Source organism: Caloenas nicobarica, chromosome 18, assembly GCF_036013445.1.
Source record: "Caloenas nicobarica isolate bCalNic1 chromosome 18, bCalNic1.hap1, whole genome shotgun sequence".
Taxonomy (NCBI): Eukaryota; Metazoa; Chordata; class Aves; order Columbiformes; family Columbidae; genus Caloenas; species Caloenas nicobarica.
This window is the reverse complement of record NC_088262.1, coordinates 8614404-8642242: the sequence shown is the minus strand read 5'-3', so window position 1 is coordinate 8642242 and position 27839 is coordinate 8614404. Positions and strand designations below refer to the sequence as shown.

General features: G+C 38.2%; 1 protein-coding gene across 2 annotated transcripts in view; it reads right to left on the bottom strand.

Moving 5' to 3' along the window:
- TBCD (tubulin folding cofactor D) overlaps positions 1–27839 on the bottom strand; it is a 114261-nt gene that overhangs the window by 38858 nt on the left and 47564 nt on the right. For both annotated transcript variants that reach the window (XM_065647585.1, XM_065647586.1), the window contains 9 exons: positions 26501–26657; positions 19425–19482; positions 14889–14918; positions 11416–11501; positions 7572–7652; positions 6736–6809; positions 5704–5821; positions 4272–4332; positions 3232–3254 (listed from right to left, as the gene is read on the bottom strand). In XM_065647585.1, the coding sequence (XP_065503657.1) occupies positions 3232–3254; positions 4272–4332; positions 5704–5821; positions 6736–6809; positions 7572–7652; positions 11416–11501; positions 14889–14918; positions 19425–19482; positions 26501–26657 (688 nt within the window). The remainder of the gene's footprint in view (positions 1–3231; positions 3255–4271; positions 4333–5703; positions 5822–6735; positions 6810–7571; positions 7653–11415; positions 11502–14888; positions 14919–19424; positions 19483–26500; positions 26658–27839) is intronic.

Sequence of the window (27839 nt, the reverse complement as noted above, 5' to 3'; positions counted from 1 at the left end):
TTGCAACCTTAAAGGTCTTTGAAATGAGAGGAGTTTCTCTTTTGCCTTGCACCTGTCAACACCTACGGGCTCCCTTACTCTTTTGGAAAAGCTGACACCCTGAAGCTGACAGTCCAACTTACACTGGCGACTGTTCTAAAAGCTACAATTGCTCATCTGCCACAGCTGACCATGTAATACCCGCAGCCAGTCTCTTCATGTGCTACACGAATGAGATCAGAGCAAAACTCAGCAAGCAACACGTTGCATCACCCAGGGTGGGAGTCGCTAACAAACCCTGTGCATCCTGTCACAGCCAGAACCCCCAAGGCCCAACAAATACAACATTTGCTGAAATACAGACGTGCAGCGCAACTACCTGGAAGGAGCCCAGCATATCTATCTGCAGCACTTCCATAGCCATCCCTAAATTATCTTGTTACCCAACCCTGCGTATTAAGACATTATCAAACTCAGGACTGGCTACAAGGGAGGTAAAAAAAAAAAAACCTGAACGTGTATTCAGCAGAATATTCAATCAAGTACCTTATATCAGATGATACATTTCTAAAGAATCTTAACAGAACTACTATTAAAAATCCTTTTTTCTTGAGAACTTTTCATATTGAGAACTAGGAAAAGGTCTTAGATGCACTACAAAAATATATCTGTTACAATAAAAATACACTAACCGTGGTGGTTCAGTAGAAGCATAATATAAAGCAGGCTGACCATTAACATTGTGTTTAAACTGGCAGACTGATTTCCTATTCCAAGTAAGACAGCTTAAGGCAACAGATGCCACAAGATTTTGTCTTACATTTTTATTTATAAAAGTAATGTTTAAAGCAAATAAAATATAGCTCAATTTTTATAAGTCTATAACCCATATAGCACAAAACAGGCACAACGGACAAATACTCTGTTCAAGCAGCATGGTTTGCATATGACGTGCCATGACTAGTGCCCATTTAATACAGAAAACCAGGCTCACTGCACGATACTCAGCTGGAAGTGCACATGCAAATGCTTAAACCAACCAGCTCCTCCAGACAAACTGGTGCTTCAAATGTGTCAGAATCCAGACTAATGGAAGGAAGTACCTACTGATGTGCCTGGACTTGAATTCTCCTTTTTCAGCTTACTATGGTAAACCCAGAAAAGGACTTATACAGGAAGGCAGAAAGATACTTGCATGTAAAAAATATATATATGTTAATACGGTAGAAGACAGGATTTTCTACAATTAATATAAAGAAATTTGGTTGCTTCAAGTATACTCAAAATTGAGAAACTGCGCAGTATAATTCAAAACCTGGTCTGTGTCCTGTCTGAAGGATAATTCACGGCCATCCTTCAAAAGCAGGTTAAAGACATTACAAGAGCTGCTAAACGAAGTAAGATGGTTGGTTAAATTACGGTCTCCCTTACAGGACTCTGGCTTTATCTTTTTTGACTTGAGGTCCTTATGGATTCAATGGAATTCTAAGCATTAGACAAACAAGAAATTCATGACCCATTTTCCAGCCTGAAGTTTATAAACTACAACTTAAAAAAAGAAAATCACAGCATTTTTATGCATTACTTCCTTTTTCCTTTCTCATAGGCCAATGCAATTTCTGAAAACAGCTTGACGAAAAGACAGCTATAATCTTGCCAGAAGCGAAAGGAAAATAGCCAATAAGCAGCTGAGAGAGTGGCCTAATGCTTTTTGTTAATGCAGTTTAAAAACTAGAAACACAAATGAAATGCACAGGTTTTCAACATTCCTACAAGATGTTTTTACACTGAAAATTCCCGGTAGCAACTACTCAAATGGAGATCTATGGAATATTATGTGCAATAATTACTCATCTCAAAACAAGTTTGGCTTGTTTCACTAAATGCTTGCCCAGCAATACTCAAATTGCTGGTTTGTTTTTATAACCTAGTTTATTTTTCTTGTCCTATTTTAAAATATTTTATGCATACCGATATTTTAAAATATGGATTATAGTAGACATCTCTGTCTCAGCCTAAGTATTAAACAGCAGTGAATCAATTTTGCTTGGAGTCAAATTAGAAGTCTTATCTAGAATGAAAACATTTCTGTAGGCATCTTATAAATACCATTAAGTGCAAGAAGTGCACATTATGACAAAAACAAATTACACCCAAGCTCCACCCTGACATTAAAGAATTTATGGGAGCCAAGACAGCCACCCACAAAGACACTAATATACAGTATCAGCATTAAAGCCAACTGCCAGTACAAGCTGACTTTGGAGTGAAGTTTCACATCAGTATGTATGACCCTCAAGAAGTTAATTTTGACTTTTTTTCAGAAAGTTTGAAGATACAAATACTTACATAAAAATTCCTTAATTTATAATTAATAATTATACAAAAAAACTACTTAAGTTTACTTTTCCAGATATGTCATGTGCAAATAAGTGAATTAAATTGCCCAAAACCTCAAGGAATTTGTCAGTTAAAGCAGAAAAAAATCCTCATTCACATATACAATCATTAGGGAATACAAGTCATTAATTATGTTCTGATTTCCTTAAATTTAGGAACGAACTCTGAAGTCACATACCAGTTTTAATTCACATTTACTTAACAGTTACTTAGGCAAACTCCCTTTATTTCCTGGAAGCTTCAATAAATACGAAATGAAAAACAACTCAGTGAAAACTCATTTACATTTTCTTTGGCGCAAGAGCTGAAAAATTGCATTGAACTTTTTGTAATACTCCTGGCCTACTCATTACACAGGGTGAAGAAAGTAATTCAAGAATTTAGATAGATGCTCCTTTAAAAAATAAATACATTTCAGACTCATTAACTTATTAGCTGAAGGTCATTTCTCTAGACCTATATGAACCCTACAAGTGCTGCAGCACAGGCGAATAATGGGAAAGAAATCCATTCCACACCGCTGAAGCCATGGATTAGTGAGCATATTCTGTTTCACATTCCTTCCTTTCTTTAACAGTCTCTATCACAGTAGCGAGGCCAGTACTTACCACTTTCCCATTCATCGCACTCTCTAACCACAACCATTATACACGACATCAGTCTCTGTACTAGGGCAAACCAGCCGAAGGAATGCGTGTGCTGGCATTCTGATGAGCTACGAGAGACTGCCAGGCTCTGGTAGGCGTAACTCACTTGTACAAAGCAAATCCCCCGAGGATCCCACTGTTTTCATTACTTCTAGTTCATACTCCCCAAAAAGAAAAATCAATTTTTTGGTGGCCATTTTCTTACCTGTACAATTGACGACTGGAAAGCTGAGGGGAAAGAAAAAGAAAAGTAACAAACGTTAATATTAGCAGGGTTTGTTTGATACAAGTGTTTTCATTTTTCCTCCTTGCATGCAATGTCTATAAAGCATGAGCTACGCAACATTTTGGATTTTAAAGATAAAATTCAAAGGAAAAATATTTTTTAAAAAACCTCTCTATATCCATTTGAATTTTACATTCAAAGAAAATCAAATAAACACATTTATAAAGCACTAATTTTCCTATGTGCTATAGCACGTTGGAACTGGGATGAAAGGTACTACAGATACTGCAGAAAATTAGGAGGAGCCTGAATGCTGAGGTATGATCTGTTCCATAAGGTGAAGAAACAGGAGCCAGAAGAAAAAAACACCAACATGGAATGCCTTAAAATTAATAGGTCAAGTTAGGCAAAATTATCTCTGTAGAAGCATTTGAAATTGCTAAGAGCAGGACACAACTTCATTTGTCATAAGCAGAGATAAAGACAATGCATCAGCTGAAATACAGAATGTGACTTTCAGGGTCTATAATCAGGTAAATTATGGATGTAAGGATTCAGCAATGAAATCCCACAAAGTAAAAAAGAAAAAAAAGGAGGGACAGAATGGACTCACTAGGAGATCTCCCTTGAGTGTGGTCACCTTAAGGCAACAGCCACACAGGTACCTGCATGGCCAGGCAACAGGACAGAAAGGGGGAAGGAACAGAAGGGGAAAGAAGAACAAAGAGAAACCCCAGGCAGTATTTCAGAAGAGTAACGAGCAGCATCTGAGAAAATGGCTTCGCTAAGAATCTGGCAGAACAGAAAGGGACCAAACACAAAATTATACTGGAGTAAGACACATGGGCAAGGACACCCAGCTGTCAGTCTGGAGTGTGTGTCCAAATTCCTATTTGTGAGATGGTTTGCTTTCGCCAAGGGGGAGAGGAAGGTGAGGAACAATGGTTTTAATTGTAAATGTTTGTTTAAAAATAACACAACATACCAGGTTAAAAGATACATTTATACTTGCTACAAACCTCTTGATGGATTTGCCTAAGTCCCTCCAAGGATTTTTCATTGAAATAATATGTTATAGATCTGTAAAGGTATACAACATTTTTTAAAACTGTTTTTCTGTTTGAAAGTACAATGAAGTCATGGAAGAAAAACTATTTATAGCATGATTAGGAAACCAAACATTTTATTTTGAAATTATGCTCAACAGAAGTCTGCAATACTTCATTTTAAACAGTTCAGCAAACATAGTAACGCAAGTTCTTTCCTTAACATGTAGCAAACTCCTTCTTAAAGGACTATGAAAACCGAATGTCACTTATTAAGAACATTATAATCAGTAATACACCAATAACCCAGTTCAGTTGTACTTTTGGACTTCTGACACTTCGGCGATATTTTCATCCATTTCAAGTATCTCCCACTACTAAAAATGCCCTGCATCTTTTTCTCTAACTTTTCAACTCTTAACTCAAGTTCTTTAGATAGACACTGCTGGTAAATACAATTCCTATTCGACAATAATTAAAGCCATGAAAATCAGTGCATACTTTTGACATCTATTATTTGAATTCATCTAAGTATATTTAGCTTGAATGAACAATGACAACACTGAGTTTGTTACTGTCACCACTTTAGATATCTTTGTATGACTATGTTGGAATGTTCTCAGAAGTAAAATAATAAAGGTTAATTAGAGAGTAATTATTCAACTTTTAGAAGAAAAACTACCCAGAAAGTCAGTCTGTTTTTTAACATATATTTCTTCTATATCTATGAATCCTGCAGAATTGTATTTATTTTCAGTGAAGTTTGCACTCTGGAGTCTTATTTTCCACTGCATTGATCTTAAAAAGCTGTTCATCCCAATTTAAGTCACACTAGTATAAAATTCTATTGCTAACATAGCTTCCAAATTCTGGTTTTTGCAATAAAGATTTTCAACCATTTTTCACATGTGATTCTTGTGAAAGAAATTGCTCATTTCTTTAATTGCAACATTAAAGCAAAGACATCTCTAAATAATTCTGTCAATTATTCTGGCTACATCACCTATATGTAACACGTGTGTGTGTACACACACATACACCGATATATAGATATATCTGGACCAGAATTCAGCAGTAACAATTAATCAGTCCAACTCCATAAGACTGTCCCCTCACCAGGAAGACAGCATACTTATAGGGAAAGGGGGTTTAATCTATATTTGAATGATAACTTTCAACTCTCCAAGTGAGGCAGCAAATGATCTCACTTTCCTGATGATGAATTTAGACTTCATAACATCGCCAAAAAAAAATCTGTAGGCTTGGCATGACTGATTAAAACAAACAAAAATTCAATGGAAAAGAAGTTCAGTAAGATGGAGATTTCCATAATTATACTCAGGAAGCTTTCAATAGACCAGACATGAAAGGATAATTTATAGTCAAGATAATCTTGCATTTGTACCTATTATTCTCTTCTGCCAGTTTACACAGTGCATGGGTGATCTCAGCACAGGCAAGAATTGCCCCATGGCGTGTGTGCAGATCCGTGCCCACTGATAAAGGTAGAAGTCTTGGCAAAACTGAAAGAGATTAAATAATTTTTTTTTTTTAAACAAAACATAGGGAGAGATCACAGTTCTAAATGTAAACATGTTGACTTAGAAATAACACAGAAAAACCATTTCTGGAAAGTCTGGCTGTTACATCCTGCCCATTACGTGGAAACCAAGTTTTAAAAATATAAGTGAATTCTGACAAAGCATACTCAACCACACCAAGAAATCTTGTACCCACAGCTAGCTCCCTGTTTGGAGTAAATAAAATAACAGACTTGCTATTAGGCTGGCTGAGCGGTAAGGGAAAAGAGGCTTGTCCTTCCACGGAATTTTACTTCCATGTAAACTGTCACCTTCCTAGTCCACCACAGGGAGCCCAGGTCAGACTGGTACCTACAGCCCCACCAGGCTGGCAGCTGCTGTCTCAGCCACTCTAAAAATCAGCTACTACATCCTCAGCATCCTGAGCGGGCTGAGCAAAGAATCCTGAATTCATGCTAAGAAACATTTGATTACACACACACCAGTCAAAAAGGAATTCTTCTGAAGACGTCAGACTGGACAAGACAAAACAGATCCCCCCACCCTTTACAACATCAAAGCTCTATCGACAAAACAAAAGCTGGAAATTTGAGGGCTAGCTGCCGGAATTGTTGCAACAGAACTACACCCATTTATTCGCCTGGAACTGGTAGGGTCAAGTGTAGCTGGATAACTAAAGTCCAGTCCCCAGACAGCAAAAGATCTGGCAGTATGTTATAATTTTTGCATGAAATCTGAAAACTGGTAAAGCTATTAGTGTCACTACACTCTCTTAAGTTGCAGGGGAAATCTTAATTTTTATTAAGTCACGGTGCATGTTTAAGTCTTCTTAATGTATTTTGGTTGCAGAAGCTAGAACACTTGATATGGCACGCTGTGCAGAACTTGTTACCTACCCACATCTGCCATGTATTCAGGAGCCCGTCGAGTAAGGTTATGCAGAGCTTTGGTTGAAAGTTCTCGAATAACGCTGAAGATGTAAAAAAGCATTTTGGATTTTTCTGGGTTAGCAATTTAGTAGAAGTATTAAAAAAAAGAAAATAATGTCAGGAAGGGACTCCTGACCCTGACCAAAATAAAGACCCCAGCACTACTAAAAATTACAGTATTGTCTGTCCATTGTATGCTTCCCCCCCTCAAACAAAGCCAACAGAACAAAACAGTGGACCAAAGAGCCAGCCTACAGGTTGCTTTTAGCTATATGAATAGAATTTATTGCTGAAAGAGACAAAGAAAAACCTAAGTGTGGATGGTGGAACCTGAGGGCTCATTCTGTGCACTGGCAGGGACACTGCAGTAAACTATCATTATTTCTCATGATGCAGACTAGTTATCAGCACTGATATAATCTCATTTGTGTTATATGTACACATTTTAATCTTCATGAACACTGAATATGACTAAGCACCATCTCTATGCACGAAATCTACTTTAATTATGATAATTGTATGGTGATGGTGTTTACCCCCATACACTATACACCATGTAGATGTGTTTTATTAATCTATTAACAGATTGAGGTCATGGCAAAAAGACAAAATTAATAAACATGTTTTAAAGGACAATATGCTAGGGAGGAATAGATGACATCAGCTACTACTTGTCCAGTTTTCTTCAGTCAAATGCTATTGCAGACTCCGGTATAAGTAAAATTTACAAAAATAATCTAGGAAAGCATGATATGCAGAACAGTCAACTCCTGGATATTGATAATTAGACTTTATGAACTTACCAATCCCAGTGGTTAATCTTCATGTTAACTAAATGATCAATCATCGGCTGTGTATACTCAGGAAAGCCAGCAATATACATACTGAAATAGAAGCGTCCAGGCAGAGAGAGGACAGACTCAACATTCGTGTGCGTTTTAACACAAGCTACTACAAAGATTTAAATCCTCTAGGTTTAAAGCAACAAAAAAAATTACTTAAACACACTTTCTCCTAAATGAGATGCAGCTGAATGAAATAATACAATAGGACATGTTTTACAATTATTGAAAAAACTTTAAATGGCTTTCGTCAAACCCTTTCAGATTCTCTATAGAAACTACTATAGATATAAGAAGCTTCACAGCAATGAAAAGCTGCATTCAGTTCCCATTGTTACATTCTAGAAAATGTAGATGTGTATACTAAGTTACATAATTATTTCCAATTAGCGAAATGTATTAATGATGTAATCCACACTACACAGTAAAATTAAGTTACAGAAATGTGCTACATCTTCATAACTACAATGGTCCAAAACTGAATACGGGTTCTCGATTTGTCCTTTTTTAAAATCAAACACACACAAAAAGTCAATTCTGACAAAAATGTTAGAGCTGCCAAGTGGAGCCCCAAGATGTGAGGGACCACCAGAACTGATGACCCGGGCAGCCTGGGTAATTACCCAGCTTCATAGCCACCTCGCTTTCCCATCCTCAGAAGCATCAACACCTGAAAGCTCAGGTCAACACAGGTTAAGCGAAATGTTTTTTCAGTACATCTGATGTATGCTAAATAATCTCAGAAAGCTAAATAACCAGCAGAATGTGTTTGTGTCAAAATGGCACGCACAACGGGAAGAAAATAACGAGACACGGATTAACTTAATTTCACCTTTTCATATCTTTGGGGTGATTAACTTTGCAACCATAACAGTGTTCCATTAACATATGTCCGTGTAATTAGAAGGAAAACAAAAACCAAATGCTGTTGCCTGTTACTATATTGATATCTACGTAATTAATCAGAAGAGCAGGAATCCTTAAATCCACAGCACCGGCCTCAGTCCTTGAGCCAGGAATACTACCTACAACTGCTGGGAGCCCTAGAGTGGGATTAGACAGTTGGTTGAACTGGTTGTTGATGCCAGTAGAGAAATGATAGAATTCGTGACTCTCTGGTTCCCTTCCCTGTTCTGGAAGAACACACGATCATACACACACTTCCCCTGTCATGTTTGAGTTCTCTTCTTTGTAGTTGCTTTTTAGATCCTAGTTTTAGCACTCACCATGCGTTCTCAACCATTTTAATCTGGACTTTCTTGGCCAGCTCAAAGTTGATTTCTTGGGCCGTGTCTGTAGCCCAATCCCACTTTCAGTTTTAGTTTAACTACAGTCCTCATCTTTTGTACTCTACTGAGAATTTAATGCAAGTAGACATGTATACAAGTCTAGCCTTCCTGATAATGTTGCTGGTAAGATTTCTGAATCCCTCTCTACTCAGATTAAGCAGCTTTCTCCTTAACTCTGCTTTTCCCAAACCCAGAACACCTGGAGTCACATAATCTCTTTATTTCCGTCTCATACAAAATGGGTTTCCTCTGCCTTCCATCCTCAGAAAAAGATTATGATGTTTTGAGCTGAATCCTCAAAAGAACATCCAGCAAAAAGTTTCCAAAGGGCACTTGGCATGAAAAACTTTCATAAAAATATTTTGATTTGGAAGGATATAAGGAACTATTTATACACACACATATACCATATATGAATATATGATACTGCCTCTCTACAAGAATATATCACCATTTATTAACCAAAGCCAAATCCAGCTGTAGAAAGCAACACTTCTATTGCTCAAAGGAATCTCACAGTACAGCCCGTCACACCCTTTCCCGTAGCGGCATTGTGCTGGCACACAAAGTGTCCCAGGACTGATTTATCTGGGTGGGGGAAGGACAGCTAAAGATTCTACATCTGGAATAGAACCTCAAGCAGCTTCTTCCAGCTACATAAACAATCACACTACCTTAAGGCATACCGATCAGAAAGGTCCATTCTTCCTGCCACATCATAATGAAACATGTTTTTTGTGCAGCCAAATATATGCTTATATACTTTTCCTTTGATGTTACTCAGACAAAAATAAGGAAATAATTAAATATTGACCCAAATAATTACATCTTGCTTGAAGAGCAAAGCGGTGAAGATTTTTAAAGGTAATCTAATGAATGAGATGACAAATACTTTACAAAGAAGAGTTTGATTAATAACACTGAACACAGTTTCAAGGAGTCATGCGACTAACTGCGTAAGATTATAAAGAACTTAAAAATGTATTCCTTCTGTTGCACAATTTAAAGAAAGGCACATGAATGGAAGAGTCGACAGTAAAAATATTTTCACTTAGATAAGAAACACTCCCACAAAAACCCTGGAAATCATAACAGTAAAAAATAAACATTTGAAACAAATAATGAAGTAACAATCCAGCTCTCAAAAAGTAAGGAGAACACAATTAGTCTCCAAGCCAAAATTGTAAAAGAGAGAAAATAAAAACTGCTTTGTCAATTTTGAATATTTTCAATTTTTTCGTAGTAAAAAAAGCCGGAGTTTCAACACTCTCCGTTTCCAGAGCAGCATGAATCCCAAGCCAATGTGTTTCCCCATCCAGCTCAGCAGGTGGGAGCTCAGGGGAAGAGCTGTGGGAGGGGGGTGTGGACGCCAGACAGAACAACAGTGGGGAAAAGGTGTAGACACGCACAGGCTGAAATGATTATGCACTAAAGGGACAATATGGAGGTAGACAGATTAATGAAAATAATAGTCAAGGAAGAGGATAGAGGGCTCCAGTGCAAACTATCTTAAAAAACTGCTCATTGGAAGTCACCAAGCTGGTGACAGACCGTAAACCGCCATACACCTGTTTGCCGCTTCTCTTCCCCAAGAATATAATCTCTTCAATCTTTTGGAACCTGTTGGCTTCTGAGCAACATGCAACTGCAGAGGGCAACTTATCTGAGCTATCTGAAAATGGTGTGAATCACCTCTGTAGGTGCCTGTCTCTGTGTTCGGGCTCTGGAGAGGTCAGACACCAGGCTAGACTGTCTGCCTTGGACAACTACAGCACAATCCAGCCCTCAGCCTTTTTCATTCTCTCATGAGGAAGGGCAACTTCACGTTCATTTTAGTCACCTTGCGCACCCAGCTTACCTCTGAATTCCCCTGACTTCAGCTTTATCGTATTTCAGATAGCTGCCCAGAACAGAACACAGGGTTCCAAGACAAGCCACTGATTCATAACAGCACCACACCAGTTTCGGTATTTCCCATTTCATTCTTTGCACTGTCCATACTGCAGTGATCAGTTTGTGTTTTCAAACACTACTGTACATTCTGGTTAGATTTTCAATGAGCTATCGATGAAAGATATAAGCGCTCAAGTTAAAGGTCTAAGCACAGATCACAAATTCAACAACTTGCGCAAAGTATTTTTTTACGCTGGTATTGGCTTATTTTTTTTTTCCCATATTGGAGTCTATCTGCCATCATAACAGCCTCTCCTTTTACTGCAACTCTTCAAAATCCCTCAGTCTCCTCTAATCTTGGCCAGCTTAGACAGTTTTGTGACACCTGCAAATATTGTCTCTTGGCTGCTTCCTCTATGCAGACAAGGAAATCACGGTCACATTTTCTCCATGTCTTAGGCATAATAAGCAGTTTGATGAAGAAATAAGAAAAACCAAATTTTAATTTATTCAAAAACAACAGTAATAAACATAATGTTCAGTAAGGTGAAACAATCATACAAATATTTCATTATGTAAGAGAGGTCTCTCATGTTTAGGAAAACAAATGCTTGGAAACTTACCTTATAGTCAGATAACAGTTAACTCTGTTACCAACAGCAAAATAATCAGCTGCAGTTAGAATGTCTATGCCATGTGGAAAAGTGCCCTACAAACATCAAGAGAAAAATATTATTTAAAAATGTAAAATACTTTCCAATAGGCAACATTATTGAAAACAAATCTCCTACTACTATCCAAGCACTGAAAAAAATACAATTTCATTTCTAATTTATATTGAAACACTTGTACTAAAGATACAAAGGATATTGGATATATAAACAGCAAAATATCTAGCTTCACTTATGAGTCAAATAGCAGCAGGTAATAAGCTATGCAATAGCTAGCTTAACACCTTCAAGTCATATCCAAATATATATTGGGTGAATGCATGACTATGTATGTACACAAAAAATTATTTCTCTAAAAGAAGGTTTAGATAAATGTGAACATGTCTTCAGTTTATGCGAAGGAACAAGTGCTGCGAGTTTTCAAAGTACAAAATTCGACATTTAGGCACCAAGAAACACATCACATGTAGAATGGATGGGAGTTCAATTACTTCTACTTGTTCCTACTTACGCATATATTTTATGTCTTTCTTCTTAATGAGCTAAAAACATGGGTTAGCTAGTCTGTTTGTTTTTAAAGAGAACACTGGTTCCCAGCAAAGCCTGAAACATTAAATCCTACAGAAGCGTCACACTTCTGACATGATTGCTCAAAAAATTATGGTTTTGGAAGATCAATTATCTTCCTAAATACGCAACTGCCACTTTAAAATTTGCCTTCTTATATAAGCAATATAATTCAGATATTCAGAATTTTGATTGGCTACGACTGATTTAATACAGTATTATGCAGCAGGGCTGTGTTTTGAAATGGAGGAGGCAGCACAGCTTCCACAAGCCATAATTAAGCACAAATGGAAAAGAGCCAACTGAAAGACACCACGCTCACTTACAAAAGGGACAATCATATGCTATTTAAGCAACAGGGCCATGTGGAAGTACAGGTTCTGGATATGATACAGTTTTGTTTGTTTACAGCTCACTCATTCCTTCCACGTTAGGACACAGCCACGCAAAAATAGTAGAAAATATCTCTAGATCTAGGCCTGAATAATTAAAGAAGTGTATATTGCAGGCAGTGGGAAGCTGTTAGTTACTGTGGAGGTCTTACTCTGGGAAGGAAAATGCCAAAAGTCAAAAAAACCAAGGCCTGTAACCTGCCTGAACCAAAAAGGACAGACAGAATATTTATGGCTTATCCTGCAAGCCCTGATAATGGTGAAATCAATGTACTCTCCAAAGGCCTAATGAAACACTGATTAGGGAGAAAAAGGCACACATGAGAAATACCTCAGTATGATTTATAGCCAAACAAGACAACATACAATTCAATATATAAGAATGCACACTGTACATAAAGCAAATCCCAGCTAAACAATTTCAATTCTAGCTCCTAGTTGGAGCTTGCTGTTTATTAATATTACTTGGCTGTGAGCGTGCCAATTTGATGCCATCTCACCACAGGTCATGGTGCCACAGTGCACGCCAGTGAGACAGCAGGATTCCCCACACCAGGCTCATTAGTACACAGGTCACGGCCGATGGGACAGACAGGTTCCAGGTGAGAAGCTGACAGCTTCTATCAGAACACTCAAAACTTACTTCTCCAATATAGAAGTTTGTCTTATTAGAAGGATGAGTATTTCTCATGCTTTACGCTTCAGAAGAATTCTTGAAATTTTTCAAAGTTTTCATTTACAAGAAGCAGCAGTTACAATGGCCAGAAAAGCCGCTCTGGGATTCGGGCCCTGCTGAAGTGCCAGGTGCAGCGGGCAGGCACCAGGAACTCACTGAGGTCACCTCTGTCCTCCACCTGGGCAGTGTCAGCATTGTTACTTCGGATGGAGAATATGTCTTAGCTCCTTCTAATTCCAAGAAAGGGTGTCTCTTTCAACACGCTACATCCAGGTAAAGTACTACAACGGGTGTATCCACTGATGAAGTAACCATTATTCCTAGGCAGTAAGGAATGGTTCAGCAAGTAAAACTTCTGAACTTCTGCAGGAACCAACCGCAGACTGATACGGTTCTTCATGCCATGAGAACTTACTATTCCACTGCAAACTCCTCTGTAACATGTTGTGTGTCCCACCAACACTGACGGCTTTGAACCTTGTGTCACAGCAGAATCAAGAAGCAAACTCTCTGTTTGTAAACAGACTTAGACTGTACTCGTCTGATTAAGAAACAAAAAACACAACATTTTTTGCTGCATTTTGACACCTGCAGCACCCAGGAGCCCTGTCTCTCCTGGAACTGAACTCGCAATGAGGTGTTTACTTCATTCATTACCTCACGCAGCCAGGCTGAGTTGCTGTGCGGTGAGTAACCTCTCCAGGGCAGTAACTACAGGCCCAGGGAAGAATCAACGCTGGCGTCTACTTATCACAGACCGAGTTGGGTCAGGTCACCAGATATATCAACCCTCTTCTTCCTAGTCTTCTTGCACCCTTTCTCTGCTCTTAACCTAATTCTATGTAGCAATACGCACACAAGTTCTGGACACACTGCTTAATATCCACAGCTCTAAAGGAATAATATCCCAGCTCGTAACACAGAGATCTTCAAGAACAATAGCAAGGGAAGCTAGGCAGCATTTTAAAAAAGATCCTTTAAAGAATGGCTTGTTGGTAACAAAATTTGCTTCAACCATGCTCACATGACCTGCTCTATCACAAAAATTCACTAACTGATCCATTTGCCCCCCACTTTTTTTCCTCTAAGTTGTATATTCAACTCTATTAATTCCTGATGAGAAACCAGGAAACTTTGAAATCCAAGTCTTTACCCTATTAGCTTCTCCTGCAAGGTTGCAAATCAAAGTTGTTTGAGCATTTTAGCTACTTTACTGTTGGCAAGTTACATAGGAACCTACCACAATAGTTCTCTTCAAAGCACTTGGGTACCTCCAAAAGTAACGGATTTCTCACAGTATCTAGATGGTAGCATTACGGTACAAGAGGCAAAACCAAATACTGAGCTGAAGACCCTTCAGCCTCACTCATTGTTGTCTCACCAACCAAATATGGTGCAACACACTTGTTCTACTTCTGTTCTACTTCTGTTCAAAACTAGAAAGTAAATGAAACAAAAGAATACCAAAAAAATTGCACTTTTCCTGCTTTAAGAGCACTACGCTTTGAAAGGTATATAATGGCCATTGTACATGCTGATTTTGCTTTTCAAAATTACTAAAAATTACCAGAAAGCTCATTTTCTTCCAAAACTAGAACACTGAAATAAACCTCACACCTCAGAAGAGTATTCCACAAGAACCTGTTTGCTGGTAACAGAAATAATTATTTTGTGACATCCTTTTACTCAATTTCTCTGAAGCCACAGCATCTAATGTTGATTTTAGGTACTACACGTTCACAGTAACCTCCAAGGCACTAATGAATGAAGATGCAGGGGAGTTACCATACCTGTCTCCCAACATTCTCCTGGAAGGCAGCCTAAGGAACAGAGAACAAACATACCAAAAACAAGTCAGGTTTGCTTTTTGATAAACACCAGATGATGAATTCAAAACACACAACAATATAAATGACCCATGGCTTTTCTTTTTTAAATAAAGTAAGCTTTGTCAGTAGAACAGGCCCACAGGGCTTTTTTGTTTCTGCGTCTCTATGTTCTGGAGTTCTTAAAGCTGTATGTTGCATGACAGCAGTTTAAGAATGCAAGTTTAATAAACTCGTCACGCCCACAGGAGTGCTTTTGAGTAGCGACACAAGGCTTCGCACTGGAATTAAAAGTCAATACCTGCAGAGAACAGAAATTGAGGCAGCTCACTTTTGTCTGACTACTTCAACATAATTTGCTAATAGTAGGTAAAATTTCATTCTTCGACGATGAAAACTTCGCATAAAAATAATATTGAGAATGCAATACTTATTTGATAGATAGACATCTGAAAGCAGGCTGAAACACTGGAATTGTGAAACTTGGAGACAAAATTCATGTATATTTCTTGTGGTTTCCATTACATAAACTCAAAATCCTGCAAAATGCAACTAATACAACCATAAAGTTAATCTCTCTACTTGTATGGTATGCAGAATAAAACCTATTTAATTCCCTACTTGCATTTTCTCCTCTCAAAAAAGCCATGTTGTTGTTCCTTAAAAGGATATACAACTGCAAGTACTAATAAAAACTTCCGTAAATTCTAACTCTTTTCAGGGAGGAGTGATCATCATTATCTGGACACATCTCTTAGGGAATGTCACTACATGTCACCTACGCACACAAACCTCCAGTGAGGGACAGCATTTGTCACCTGACAGTTAACTGATATTTAACATACGGGGGGAAGGTCCCAATCTTCCCTGAAAATGTCACAAGAACTTTGACAGACAGAGCTCCTGTATTCCCTACATAAATACAGTACGCATGTGGTAATCCCCCTGTAAAAACCAAAGGTTCGGTGAGCTCGCCAAGGTCTCAGACTGTACCTATGGAGCAAGCCCTAATGAAGCCAGAGTTGCTGGGTGCGTTTCTGAGGTTATGTCTGTTCGGGATAACGACTGCAGTTCCTGCAGACTTGCCCGGGCTAGTTCAGCTCCCGCTCGCCGCGTATCCATCGCAGGACACGTAGCGCAGGCTGACTCCAAACCGCGTCCCCACCACCTCGGCAAGTTTCGGCGCCCACCTCGGCCTGCTCGCTGCGGCAGCCGCGCTGCCGGCGCTGACCCCGAGCTGCCCCGTTTGGGACGGCCCGGGGCAGAGCCGCATGGACCACCCTGTGCCGCGGCAGCCGCGCAAATACACCCTTGGGCGATGTCGAAAGAGCCTCCGGGGCAGCAGCGCGAGCTGCAGCAGCGCCCTGCGCTTGTTCAGTGTTGTACAGCCCACGTTCTGACAGGGGGGTTTCATTCTGACCTCTCTGCCGACAGACACTCCCAGCCAGGATTTGCCAGGACACCGTTTCATGTCACCCTGCATCATTTATTTTGTACTTTCACGTTAGATTTAGGTCCCCTTTAATGCCATTGAGACCCTTTTACTCAGCATAAGGTGGTTTCAGCAACTATCACATCCAAAGGATTTAATAGTTTGGTCATTGCATTACAATTTCTTTTTAAAATGTACTGCTCAGACACATGCCTTACTGATACAACATATTTAAAGCCTTTTTTCCTTCCCCTCCCCCTTCTTTTTAAATCACAAACTTTGATACCCAAACAATGTAAATCTGGTCTCAAACCAGTGAGTTTTATTCTACTTACAACACATCCATAGACCCAGGACTAAAATATACCATGTCAAAAACATTGGAAAAAGACGTATGGGGGCCTATAGACGATGTTGCAGCAAAACAGCTACTGTACATAAAGATTTCATTTGACGTGCACAGAATTCCCTCCTTGTTCCTTTAGCACCTTTTCGTTGTTTCACAGAATTTCTTCTTCATAATACTTAGGAGATTTTTCAATAAGTGAAAATGTTACTATTGCAATCATATTTTGAAACAACTACAAATTCCTAAAATATGCCAAATATTTCAATTTTTTGGTAATAATAACTACTTTTCATTTTTCATAAAATCCCTTTCTGGAAAAATTGGATGCAAAGATCTTAGTTTAAAAATTCCATCATAGCAGAACCAAGATGACCAACTAGCCTTCTAACCTGAATACTTTGCTGTTTCCACAAAAACTGAAAAAGTATTAAAATGTTCTCCAAGTCATGGTTTAAAAAACTATCAACATCAAGAGGAAAAAAAAAAAAAAATTCTCTTTAACATGTCAGAGCTGAATGGAGCCAAATTCAAGATCACCTATTCATGTGATTATTCCTTATAATGATTATTCATGAAAGAGTTGCAAAAGTCAGCTCAGAATGCTTCTGGAGCTTCAAAAGAAGTCTTGCTTTATTCTCTCTAACCTCAGGGTTCAAAATATCTCTATATGCTATTTTGTTTTATTGGTGCTCTGCATTATAATATATTGCATACTGTAACAGATGGAAAATCCAGTAAAACATGTTGTTTATTTAAATATGTATTTAACTGTAGTAATGACTGCAAATAATTAGGACTCCTAGGTATTTTTCTTCAAAACTGTAGTAATGCCCAGTAAATACAAAAATATTTGTCTGCCTTTCTAAAATAAGAAAAATGTTCCAGTACTTTCATAACTAGCCATCAAAACAGCAATTCCAAGTTTTGACTAGGTCCAAATTAGCATGGTATAATGAAAAAAAATAATTTGACTGGAGATAACTGAATTGCAGAATACTTGATAGCTTGGTTTGAAGTAGAAGAGGAAAGTCAGAAGAAAATATACTGTATTTTGTATTCACTGGAAATATGGAAGCATGATCTTCACTAAGCTTCTAGCATTAGTGAATGTATCTGGTTTAGCACCGTATTTCATGGTCAAACTCTCGGTTCATGTTTAAGCACAGAAATATAACAAGACAATTAGATGAAGCCGCTAAAGGTAAGCAGTACTCTGGTAGTGGCAATCATGTTAAAAAGAATTCTCCTCTTTATATATATTACCACCGATTCCTAGGACAATTCCTATAGAGCAAATAAATAATTCGCTTTTCACCGGCTACACTCCTTAATGGTTTGTGCAGTTCTCAGGAAAGCAAAACTACCTTTGTTTTCCTCTGAGGATTTTATTTGAATAAAGTGACTTTAAGTATCCAAGAATAGCACATTCTACAGTTTGTAAAATGTAGGAGTTGAAGTTTGGGGGAAAGTAGCGTTGCTGGTATTCATTAGTTTTACAGTATGTGAAGAATATGTTACATCAGTACTCAGTGATCTACAGCATCGTTGCTTCCATGCTTTGGTTTTAACCTATTTAGACAAAGCGATTTGTGATACGATTACACAAGCAACTGACTCACTTCCTCAGCAATTATGCTGCAGCTTCATTCAACAGCTTAAACTCTCAAGCAGAGGTGTGGCTAGAAAAAATAAGGATGCTATCCAGGTATCCCTGAGGAATCCTTCTTATGTTATAAATGCATTAGCTTTCAAAATTTCAGTCAAAAATTAAGGCAGACCTGTTAATTAATTTGTATGTTGCAAAGACTGCCTTTTTTAAAAAAAAATACATCCACAGTGAAGTTTATTGTCAGGAACAGAGACATCTGGTTCTTTGACAGACATTTTTTGGTCCCAGGTTTGAGGTAATACAGTTATAGGGTGAGGTTTTTCACATTTGCATAAGATAATTTATCTGTTCAAACAGACGACTCATAATTTTTTTTTTTTAAGAAAGCAGCTTCAATATATACAGCACACTGCCTGACATTCTCATAAATAAGATTCTTCTCAAATTCTATAACCTCTCCTCCATGAATTCCTTTCTCTTAAGAATAATCATACATTCTTTTAATTTCTCAACAGCGTCAATATTTTCTACAGAAAGGTCCCACAAAATATATTTCAGTGTCAGTCCTATTAAATAGTTAACAATATCTGTCTAATGGATTTATCACTCTTTTTTTTTAAATTCCCAGTCCTACAGAAAGAGTTTTGCAGAATTACTGAAAATATGTTGGAAGGAGAAATATTCTAGAAATTTTCAGCTTACCACAATTACAGAATAACAAGTTGATGGACAATTAGAAAAGCATAACTTCACAAAACCTACCAGCTTGAAAAAGACAGCGTTTGTATATTACGAATTACCCTTTTGTCTTTGATACTGTGAATAGTAAATGCTAAATAGCTCTTTCTTCAATACCTTATCTTAACCATCATGACAACAATACAGCAGATTGTGAACTGTGGCCATAAATCAAGATGTGGCTCTGTGGATCATATAATTTAAAATCTACATTCAAACCATACTTCTGAAGATTTAAAAACCTCACTTTTTTGCTCAGAACACAATATATTGCTTATATATTGTAGTTGTATATACCTAAGTCTACAAATTATTACATTAAATTAAAACAAAAAAACCCAGAAACATATAAGCTGGAATGCGATAACTTACAGAAGCCGCTCTTCTGCAATTAACATCACGATCAAATACTGCTGAGATAATCAATGCACTGAGGAAATAAAATATTGAGTTTCAGTACCAAAAATATGGGAAGAAATGTTCAATGCTGTCATTTCAACATTTAAACTTCTAAACAGAACACGCAACATTTCCTCTAAGGAGCTTATTATTTAAAAATACAAATCCAAATTAAAATTCAAGTTGAAATAACCATGTACTTCCTCGTTTCTCTAGTTTGCTGCGGACTTTCCACTGTATGAACAGACAACTGCCACCCTACTGTATCAAAGCAATTCAAGGAGTATGCAAGTATGTTTAACTGCATAGAAAAATCTTCTATTTTAAATACAGCAGGAATTTAAAACTTGACCATAGCTATCATCTCGAATGTGAGACCCATACAGTGCAATTTTAAATTAAAACTTGGAAATACAGTTTCTCAATAGCCAAATGCACAGCAAGTCTTATGCAAGGCTGAAGCAAAACCAAAAGTTAAGCAACTGAAACTTGCAGCTCTCTCTACAAGAACAATCATATCCTGTAAGGAGCAAAAATCAGAAAGCAATATGCAAATTCTGCTAAAAAGTGACCTGCAAGATAAACTGCAAAGCAGGTTTTTTTAAAGGTGGCCTGTAGATACAGGGGCATGATTATACAAAACTATTTCTTTGTGCATGAAGTCTGGTAACCCTGGACAGTTTAATTCTTCTGCCTCGAAAGAACTACTTTTAACAGATATGCTACACAACAGAAGAGAGAGAATATATCCCAGGACATGAAGTCTACAGCTTTAGAAATCCACCTCCAGCATTCAATTAACGCCAGTGACAAATAAACATCACTTCAGGAGAATCATTTAAGCAGAAAATTATTCCTTTCAAACTCTGAAACTCTTCATTACATTACTTATTGACTCCAGGCAAAACAGGAAATAAATACTGGCTGAAAAGTAAATCCACGATAGCTTTGCTTCAGCATAAAGATATTAATTACACTGATAATATCACACTTTCCTGGGTAGTAGCTATCAGTTTCCTACAGTGAAGAATACTGTGTTGTTAAAATTCACTGAAATGCATAATCAATGTTGCCTCTGTAATTTCAGTTTGTCTCCATCATTAAAACAAGAGACAGAAAGCAAGAACGAAAATAAACCCCTTTAAATTGTTCTAAGAACAGTTAATGATTTCTTATTGCTACTGGCATGAGCAATCCCTCTCTGTGCCACAAAGACAGGAGGTGATCATACGACAAAAGGAGGTCACAGCCAAACAGCAGCGATTGGAAGAGCCAATGTTTAGGGAGCGTTCCATCAGGAAGCAGCACGCAGCTGGCTGGTGAGAGCGTGCTGGGTCACACACACCACCTTCACACCACGTTTGCTAAATTTTCTTCTCTGGCTTACAAAGAAACTTAAAAATCATTTTAAAAGGACATTTAAGAAGTATACAGTTTTAATTTCAATACTGTTCTCTTCTGAGAAACAAACAAAAAAACCCAGCGGAAGAAACAAAAAATAACCAAATACCACCAGCACCACAACCAGCCCTCAGCAAGGCAGGAAGCTCAGGACCCGGAGTGATGCCCTTGCTGTGTCCAAGGTGCCCTGAAGTTGAGCATTACAGAGTATTTCAGAAGGGCCGTGCTGGGTCCGAGCAAAACCCTTCCAAGTTATTGTCTTGTCTTCAACAGTGACCCCAAGGGACACTTAGGGATGTGCGTAAAGACATACATATTAAGTATCAACGTACTGATTTGAAAGATCGTGCAGTTTTTTCAAACTGGAAATGTTAAAAGACTGTCGCTGGAGAATAAATAATGCTCTTGAATTTCATAGTTAGACTTAAAATGTGGTTTATTAAATATAATGGAAAACAGTTTCAGGTTACTATATACAACAGGAGTTGCTGGTCAACATTTCAGCTTATAATCAAATTGTACTTTTCCATTTTTTCTTACTCTTCTGTTACCATAAGACAAACCTATATAAGTAAAACCAGCAAAACAACAGAATGTCTCTGTGATGCGACCTGAGCTATATTCAGTGCTGTAACTGAATACCACGTTTAAGAAAAACAAAACAAAAAGCCCAGGAATTTTGTCATAGCCCCATTATATTAATAAATCATACCGCAGTCGCTGTTTTACATTAATGCTTTTAACAGAACTATTTTAAACTTATCAAACTATATGAATAACTTTTTCAAGTGAATTCCTATTTGAAAATGCAGGCGCGGGCTGCCGCAACACACGGATTAGCAAGGAAAGCAACGTGCCTAAGATGAAACATGTCTAAGGTGTCTTCACCTGTCTGCTTTGTCGTGGGAGTTTGTGATACTCCACCAGGATTTCCTAACATAAAGAAACTGTTTATGTCAAACAAAGTGGGATATTTTTTTTAAGGTAGTTAAAGAATCATGTCTTGACTTGCCTGAAAGGTACCACACCTGACTACTAACAGGTAGAGCAAAGAACAGCTTTGCATCTCGCAGTCTCTATTAAATACCTTTTGTAGTTCCTTGAGGTATATTTAGCCTGTGTGCACGACAAGCAGTTAAGTGTGCAATAAACACCAATGGACTTTAAAAAGCAAGCTGCAATTCTATCAGTCCACTAATAATTCTCTCTTTCTTTCCTATCCCTTCCCCTCTCCACCAAGTACTCATTGAACTGGCTTCAGGAAAAGTTAAAAGGACTCGAAGTGTCTCACATCCTCAGCCTAACGCTGCTCTCATTTCCTTCCCCCGACAAGGCAGAAGGAATCAGAGAGCAGAGGCCAGCCGGGTGATAGACATCAGAACACAGAAATATCAGGTTACCCTCTCCTTATAAGCACCAGCTGTACCAGACAATAAATCTGAATTTCCTTTATCCCCTGTAGCAGGTACTTCTGGTCTATACTAGTCACGGGCAGCAACAAACTTCTCCTGTTGCTAACCTCTGAGAATTTGCTACTGTTAATTCAAACATACCACTCAAGCTGCCGGAAGAAGAAAAATAAACTCCCAAAACTCTTGCCCATTTGGCACAAACCCCAAATTTCCTTCCTGAACCCAAAAAAGGGAAAAGTCTAACTTGTAACAGGACAGAAAACCCTCCTCCCTACTATACATTAGAGAAAGGAAGGCACAATGAGCATCGCAAGGAAAACGGCTTTGAACAGTCCAAGCAAGTTAAAGAAGGAGGCCAGAGCAGCGTCAGACCGGAGCCTGTTGAGAGCTGGTACCCCAGTGGCCTCACGGTGAGCTGAATAATGAAACCAGAGCAAGGCTCGGTTGGTTTTTCTATTGCTAGCTTTTTTTTTCTTTTTTAAAACAGAGAAGCTGCCCCATTCCATTTATCACACACTGTGCTGTGCTCAGCCACAGGGGCAAGGCAGGGGAAGGACAGAGCAAAGGAGGCGGCTCCAGCCAGCTCTGCGAGGGGAAAAAGCCCTTCAGCCTCAGCTTTAATTCCTCCTGCTGATCTAGGCAAGGAGAAGGTCTGCAGAAAGGAAGAAAGTCTGCAGAAAAGGAGAAATACAGTGACCATTCCCACTGCACACTGCCACAGTCCCCCTAACCCAGCTCACGCGAAGCTCTTACGCTTTCTGCTCACCACCCAACGTCCTGCAATCTTCAGTGTGTTACTTTCGGATGATGAAATTAAAATAAATACACATGTAGAAAAGAGCATGAAAACACTTAGGAGTTACAAATGCTGCTATTAAAAGGGGAAAAAAAAAAGGCGGCATATGATACCCCTGTGGGAAATAACTTTACACAAGTGCAAGACACAGTAGGCACACAACTCTCATCTGAAGGCAATATTCAAATACATAAAAGAAAAAAAAAAGCTATTCTCACTGTTTCATCACGGTACAAGATGTAGCTCAAAGCAATGCTTCCCAATTTCCCCAATTCTGCAGGACACTCCTGCCCTGGAGCCAGCTACACCATTCACCCACAGCCACACCTCCCTTTTTTTTTTTCCTCTTCAAAAACCAGGCACCACCGCAGGGAAGACAAAGCCGCCCGCGCTCCTACACTGCACACACTGCTTGTATCTCCCGTTCAGCAGAACAGGAATAGCAATTAGATCCTTCTAAATAACGATTCATTTATTGATTACCTACACCACTGAGTGACAGAGAAATGAAACTACATTCCGACTATGCAGCAGTTCCAAATAATTAAGATAGCCAGCAGCAATTTAATCACTATAATTGTATAATAGAGAAGTATGTTTTCCTTTTTATTTTTTGTTTAGGTTTTAAACAGAACTGCTCAGCTTCTTAGTGTGCACCTGCCACTTTACAGAAAGTAACTTCCACACCCAAGGGGGCAGGAATCAAATTACCCGTATTTCCAAGTTATTAAATTATGTTTAACTTTTCTCATAGGTCAGCTTAAAAAGAGAGTATGCGTGTAGAGACTGGGAGAGAAAAAGATCTCAGTCAAGTAGTGCTTTTGTAACGATATGCTTGAATAGCAACTTCAGTACATGCAAGTATTTCAAAACATACTAAGGTTATCCTGCAAAAAAGTGAAGTTTAATTTACTTTACCAAGAATTTTCTTTTTGTGGTCCTGTAGTTTGAATAGATCAGGCAAGGTTTTAGAAGCCAGTTCAACTGGACTTTAAAAAAATAAATAAGCAAATGTATCTTGTTGAAATACGGATAGGGAAAAATACAGATGTAAAAATAAGAGCAAATACATCAGAAATACTCTTGGGCGAGTGTTTATAATAAGTGTTCTCTATATTTTTTCTTTGTAATTTCAACATTCTGACAATTTCATCACTTAGAACATTCATAAGAAGGCTGCAAACAAACAGCTATCACTGAATACAGGGACAGATATTTCTCTTAAAACATTGTCACAAATTTCACTAAAAATATTATTTTGTGCCGTTTAAGGTGATTTTTCACTAGTTAAAGTGAATTATTTGTGTCCCTTGACTGCAGAAAACACAGAAAACAGTGTCTTTCCCTTACATGATGATACAACTTAGCGGGCAAGAAAATGAAAAGAAAATCCCACCACAAAATCACCCCTCTTGCTTTGATTTTTAACTTCTGTCCCACCGTCTGAAAGGGTTGTGAGGCAGGACCCCGCTGCGGTAGCACACACGTTTTGGTACCCGAGTTTCCCAACGAGATGCACTAACACGTGCCGAAGGCCATGCCACGGAGGAGGCCGACACCGAGCAGCTCCCTGTTCAACTCAACACCACCTGGTTACCACCAGGGTGCTTACTCAGCCTTGCTTTTCCAGTCGGAGTGTAGCAACAGCTACTCCTGCTCCAAGGTCAGCGTTACCCGCGCTCCTCCGGCCAGTTCAACAGCACTGTTAGAGACTGGGAATGAAAGATAAACCACTCGCCATTTCCAGCACCAAACCAAAGCACACAGTTCAGATCAAATCGCTCGTGACATTTTTTTAAGGAGGTAGTAGTTTTCCTTTCAGTTGAACAATTTATTCTTTTTCTATAAGAATCTAATAGTTTGTATTCTTACATAGGCAGATGGTTTTGCTGTGTAATTCAGCTCACAATGGATATTATGTACTCATCACAAGATGCTGAGTTCTGCATTTTTTAAGGGTAGCAACAATTTGCTTGTGGCTAGAGGTATGACTCTTCTTTAAGTAAAACAGTGACACACCTAAGGCTAGATTTAAAAAAAAAGCTCTATGTAATTATCAGCTTGCTGACACAATAGGTGAAACTGTGTGTCATACTGTATTTGAATTTTTTTTTTCACCATTTCTCTTTGGAGTGGCAATTTTGCCTTCCAGAGGTGATTATATTTAGAAAAGGTATGGCCAACACTACTACAAAGATTTTTAAGTAAAGCCTTAATATTACATTAATACTTGCTAAAATGCTATGCGGCTTTGTTATAAAACAAAGCATATTAAAACCACACCACCTTACAACCGATCATAAGCAATTCTCACTTCCCCCCCACCGTCCACCCTCGTGTTTCTCTCCACTCCACCAGTTTATTCCAAACAATTGAAATTGTTGTAGCTGGCATAGCCTCAGTGTTACTTGGTATTACTACCCTGGGCAGAAGATATTTTACTAAAAAGAAAAGAAGAATTTGTTTTCAGAACAGTCTGAAAGCTAAAAGACAGGAGCTTCTTCAGAAACAGAACCTTCATACCTGTCCACAAGTTCCCACCAACAGCTTTGTGACAGTAAAACTAAATACCACAGATCATGTAAAATCAAAACAGTGAGCTTGCATCTAATGCATGGAGAACATTCTTTTGCTCCATGGTAGGGTGAAATGACTAAAATAAATATATTGCTCAAATCATCACGAGCAGAAGAAAAATTCTGATAAACAGATCAGAATTCTGATGAATGGAAGACTTACACACTCACACTTGGGCTTTTCCAAGTTGCACAAGGAACAAGCATGCCAGACCTTAGAAGAAACCTTAGAGTTGTTCACCTAAGAGGATGGAAACAGGGGATTTATTTTCCTCATCAAAATCCCTCTGAGAAAAGATGCCTGAGTTGCTGCTATCCATGGTTGCAGTAAAAGTCTGCCAAAGACCTGATAGAAGCCACTTCTTTTCAAGGTGATTCGCACTGCAAATGCAATGTCAGACAATGTCCTGCCAACAAAAAGACTACATGCTAAAGAGAGAATCCCACAAGCAAACAGGAGGAAAAGCACAAGAAGAATGAATAAAAAGGTAGAACCAAGGTGTATCTGAAAAAATATCGTCAGTATGAAGTTAAAAGCTTCACCAATTCTAGTCCATAAATCAATGAAATTTATTAAATATTATAATGAACAAAAATATCCATTCCTTGGCGAGCAATAATCAGAGATCAATTAATTTCATTCATGTTACACAGGACAAACCAGCTACCTTTTAAACACAAAGGTATTACACCTAAATGGATATATCACTTTTCGTCAAGATCTAATTTTAAATATCTTAAAGACAGAGCATTAGACTCCTAGATTAGTAACTTCTAGAAGATACAGAATAAGCCTACTAGATTAACTTCTAGCTCCTTCCTAATTCTGAATAAAAAGCTCAGTTTCTTATTGCTGCAACTTACCTTGAAATCTGATGAATAAAAGGGATCAGTTCTGCAGGATCATAAGCGCGAGCAAAGGCCCAGCACACATAGCACGCTGCGTCCCTCACATTGGAACCCACACTGCATGCCCCCCTCTTCTCGTCGTATGTGAGCGCTTTCAAAATGACAGGAACAACTGTTAAATAAAAAAAATGCACAAAAGCAACAATTAGGACCAGACAGCGAACTGAAAAAAAAGGGTATAAGAGCATTCAGTGATCAGAGAAAAGACACAGGGTGGACTTGTGTGTTCTGAAAGAAAAGAAACATGGCTCTTAATATGTGCTGATTTTGAAGATAATTAGAAAGAATAATTTTTATTTTAATACACTACTTGGTTGCTTTGTCAGTAGCAGGTGTTTTTTTTTTTTCCATTCACATATAATTCAATGAGGATTAAAGCGAGCGGGTTATCTAAGAACTAACATTGATATCGTTTATTACTCAGTGATACATGTTCCGAAGTCAGAGTAATGTTGAAATCCAAAATTTTTTAAGTGTCTAATTTTTAAAGTACTGCACTATAAATATTACAGCAACATCTTTCACTAGAAAAATATTTCTTAAGAAAGACAGTATTGTAACTACCATAAAATAAAAGAATCAGTATCCATCTATGAGCAGGCAACATTTATCATGGTAGAAATCCTAACATGAAAAATTCTTCTTAATTAACAATGCTTGTGAATCATCCTTATACCAATCTTGGAAGGGACTTAAGTACAGATTTTGCATACTCTTAAATCAAAGTGACATGTTTGGCATCATTCTTACATTAAACAAGTCATCTGTGATAATTTATCCCCCATAGAGCTGTTATTTTGAACAACTTCAACACAGTGTTTTCAGCTGGAACCCATCAGCACTGCCAGACTGCACAGATCATGAAGACGCAATATGTATAAAACCACAATGTAACCTCGAAACGCAAACCGGTGGGCTTTACTCTCATTTCTGCTTACAAATCCAAAACAACTGTGACGACTACATGCTGCTTCACCCGCACAAAATGATCTAATGCAAGACCAGAAGCCTTTGACGAAGGAAAACAATATACAATAAAACAAGCCAGTCTTTTTTTTCTCTCTCTTATCAGTCATGTTAATTGTGTCAATCTCGCCAGCATATCAGTTTTTGTTAGACAGTGAGGAAGTAAGATGGAGATATTTGCATCTTAAACAGCAATATGGAACGATGCACTGCACTTCCAAACGGACTTGAAATGCACTTCTATTGATTCTAACGCCCAAATTTGCAAATGCTGTATTGTGATGCCTGGTAGAGACATGAACAGCAAAAGCAGCTGACGGCCATCACA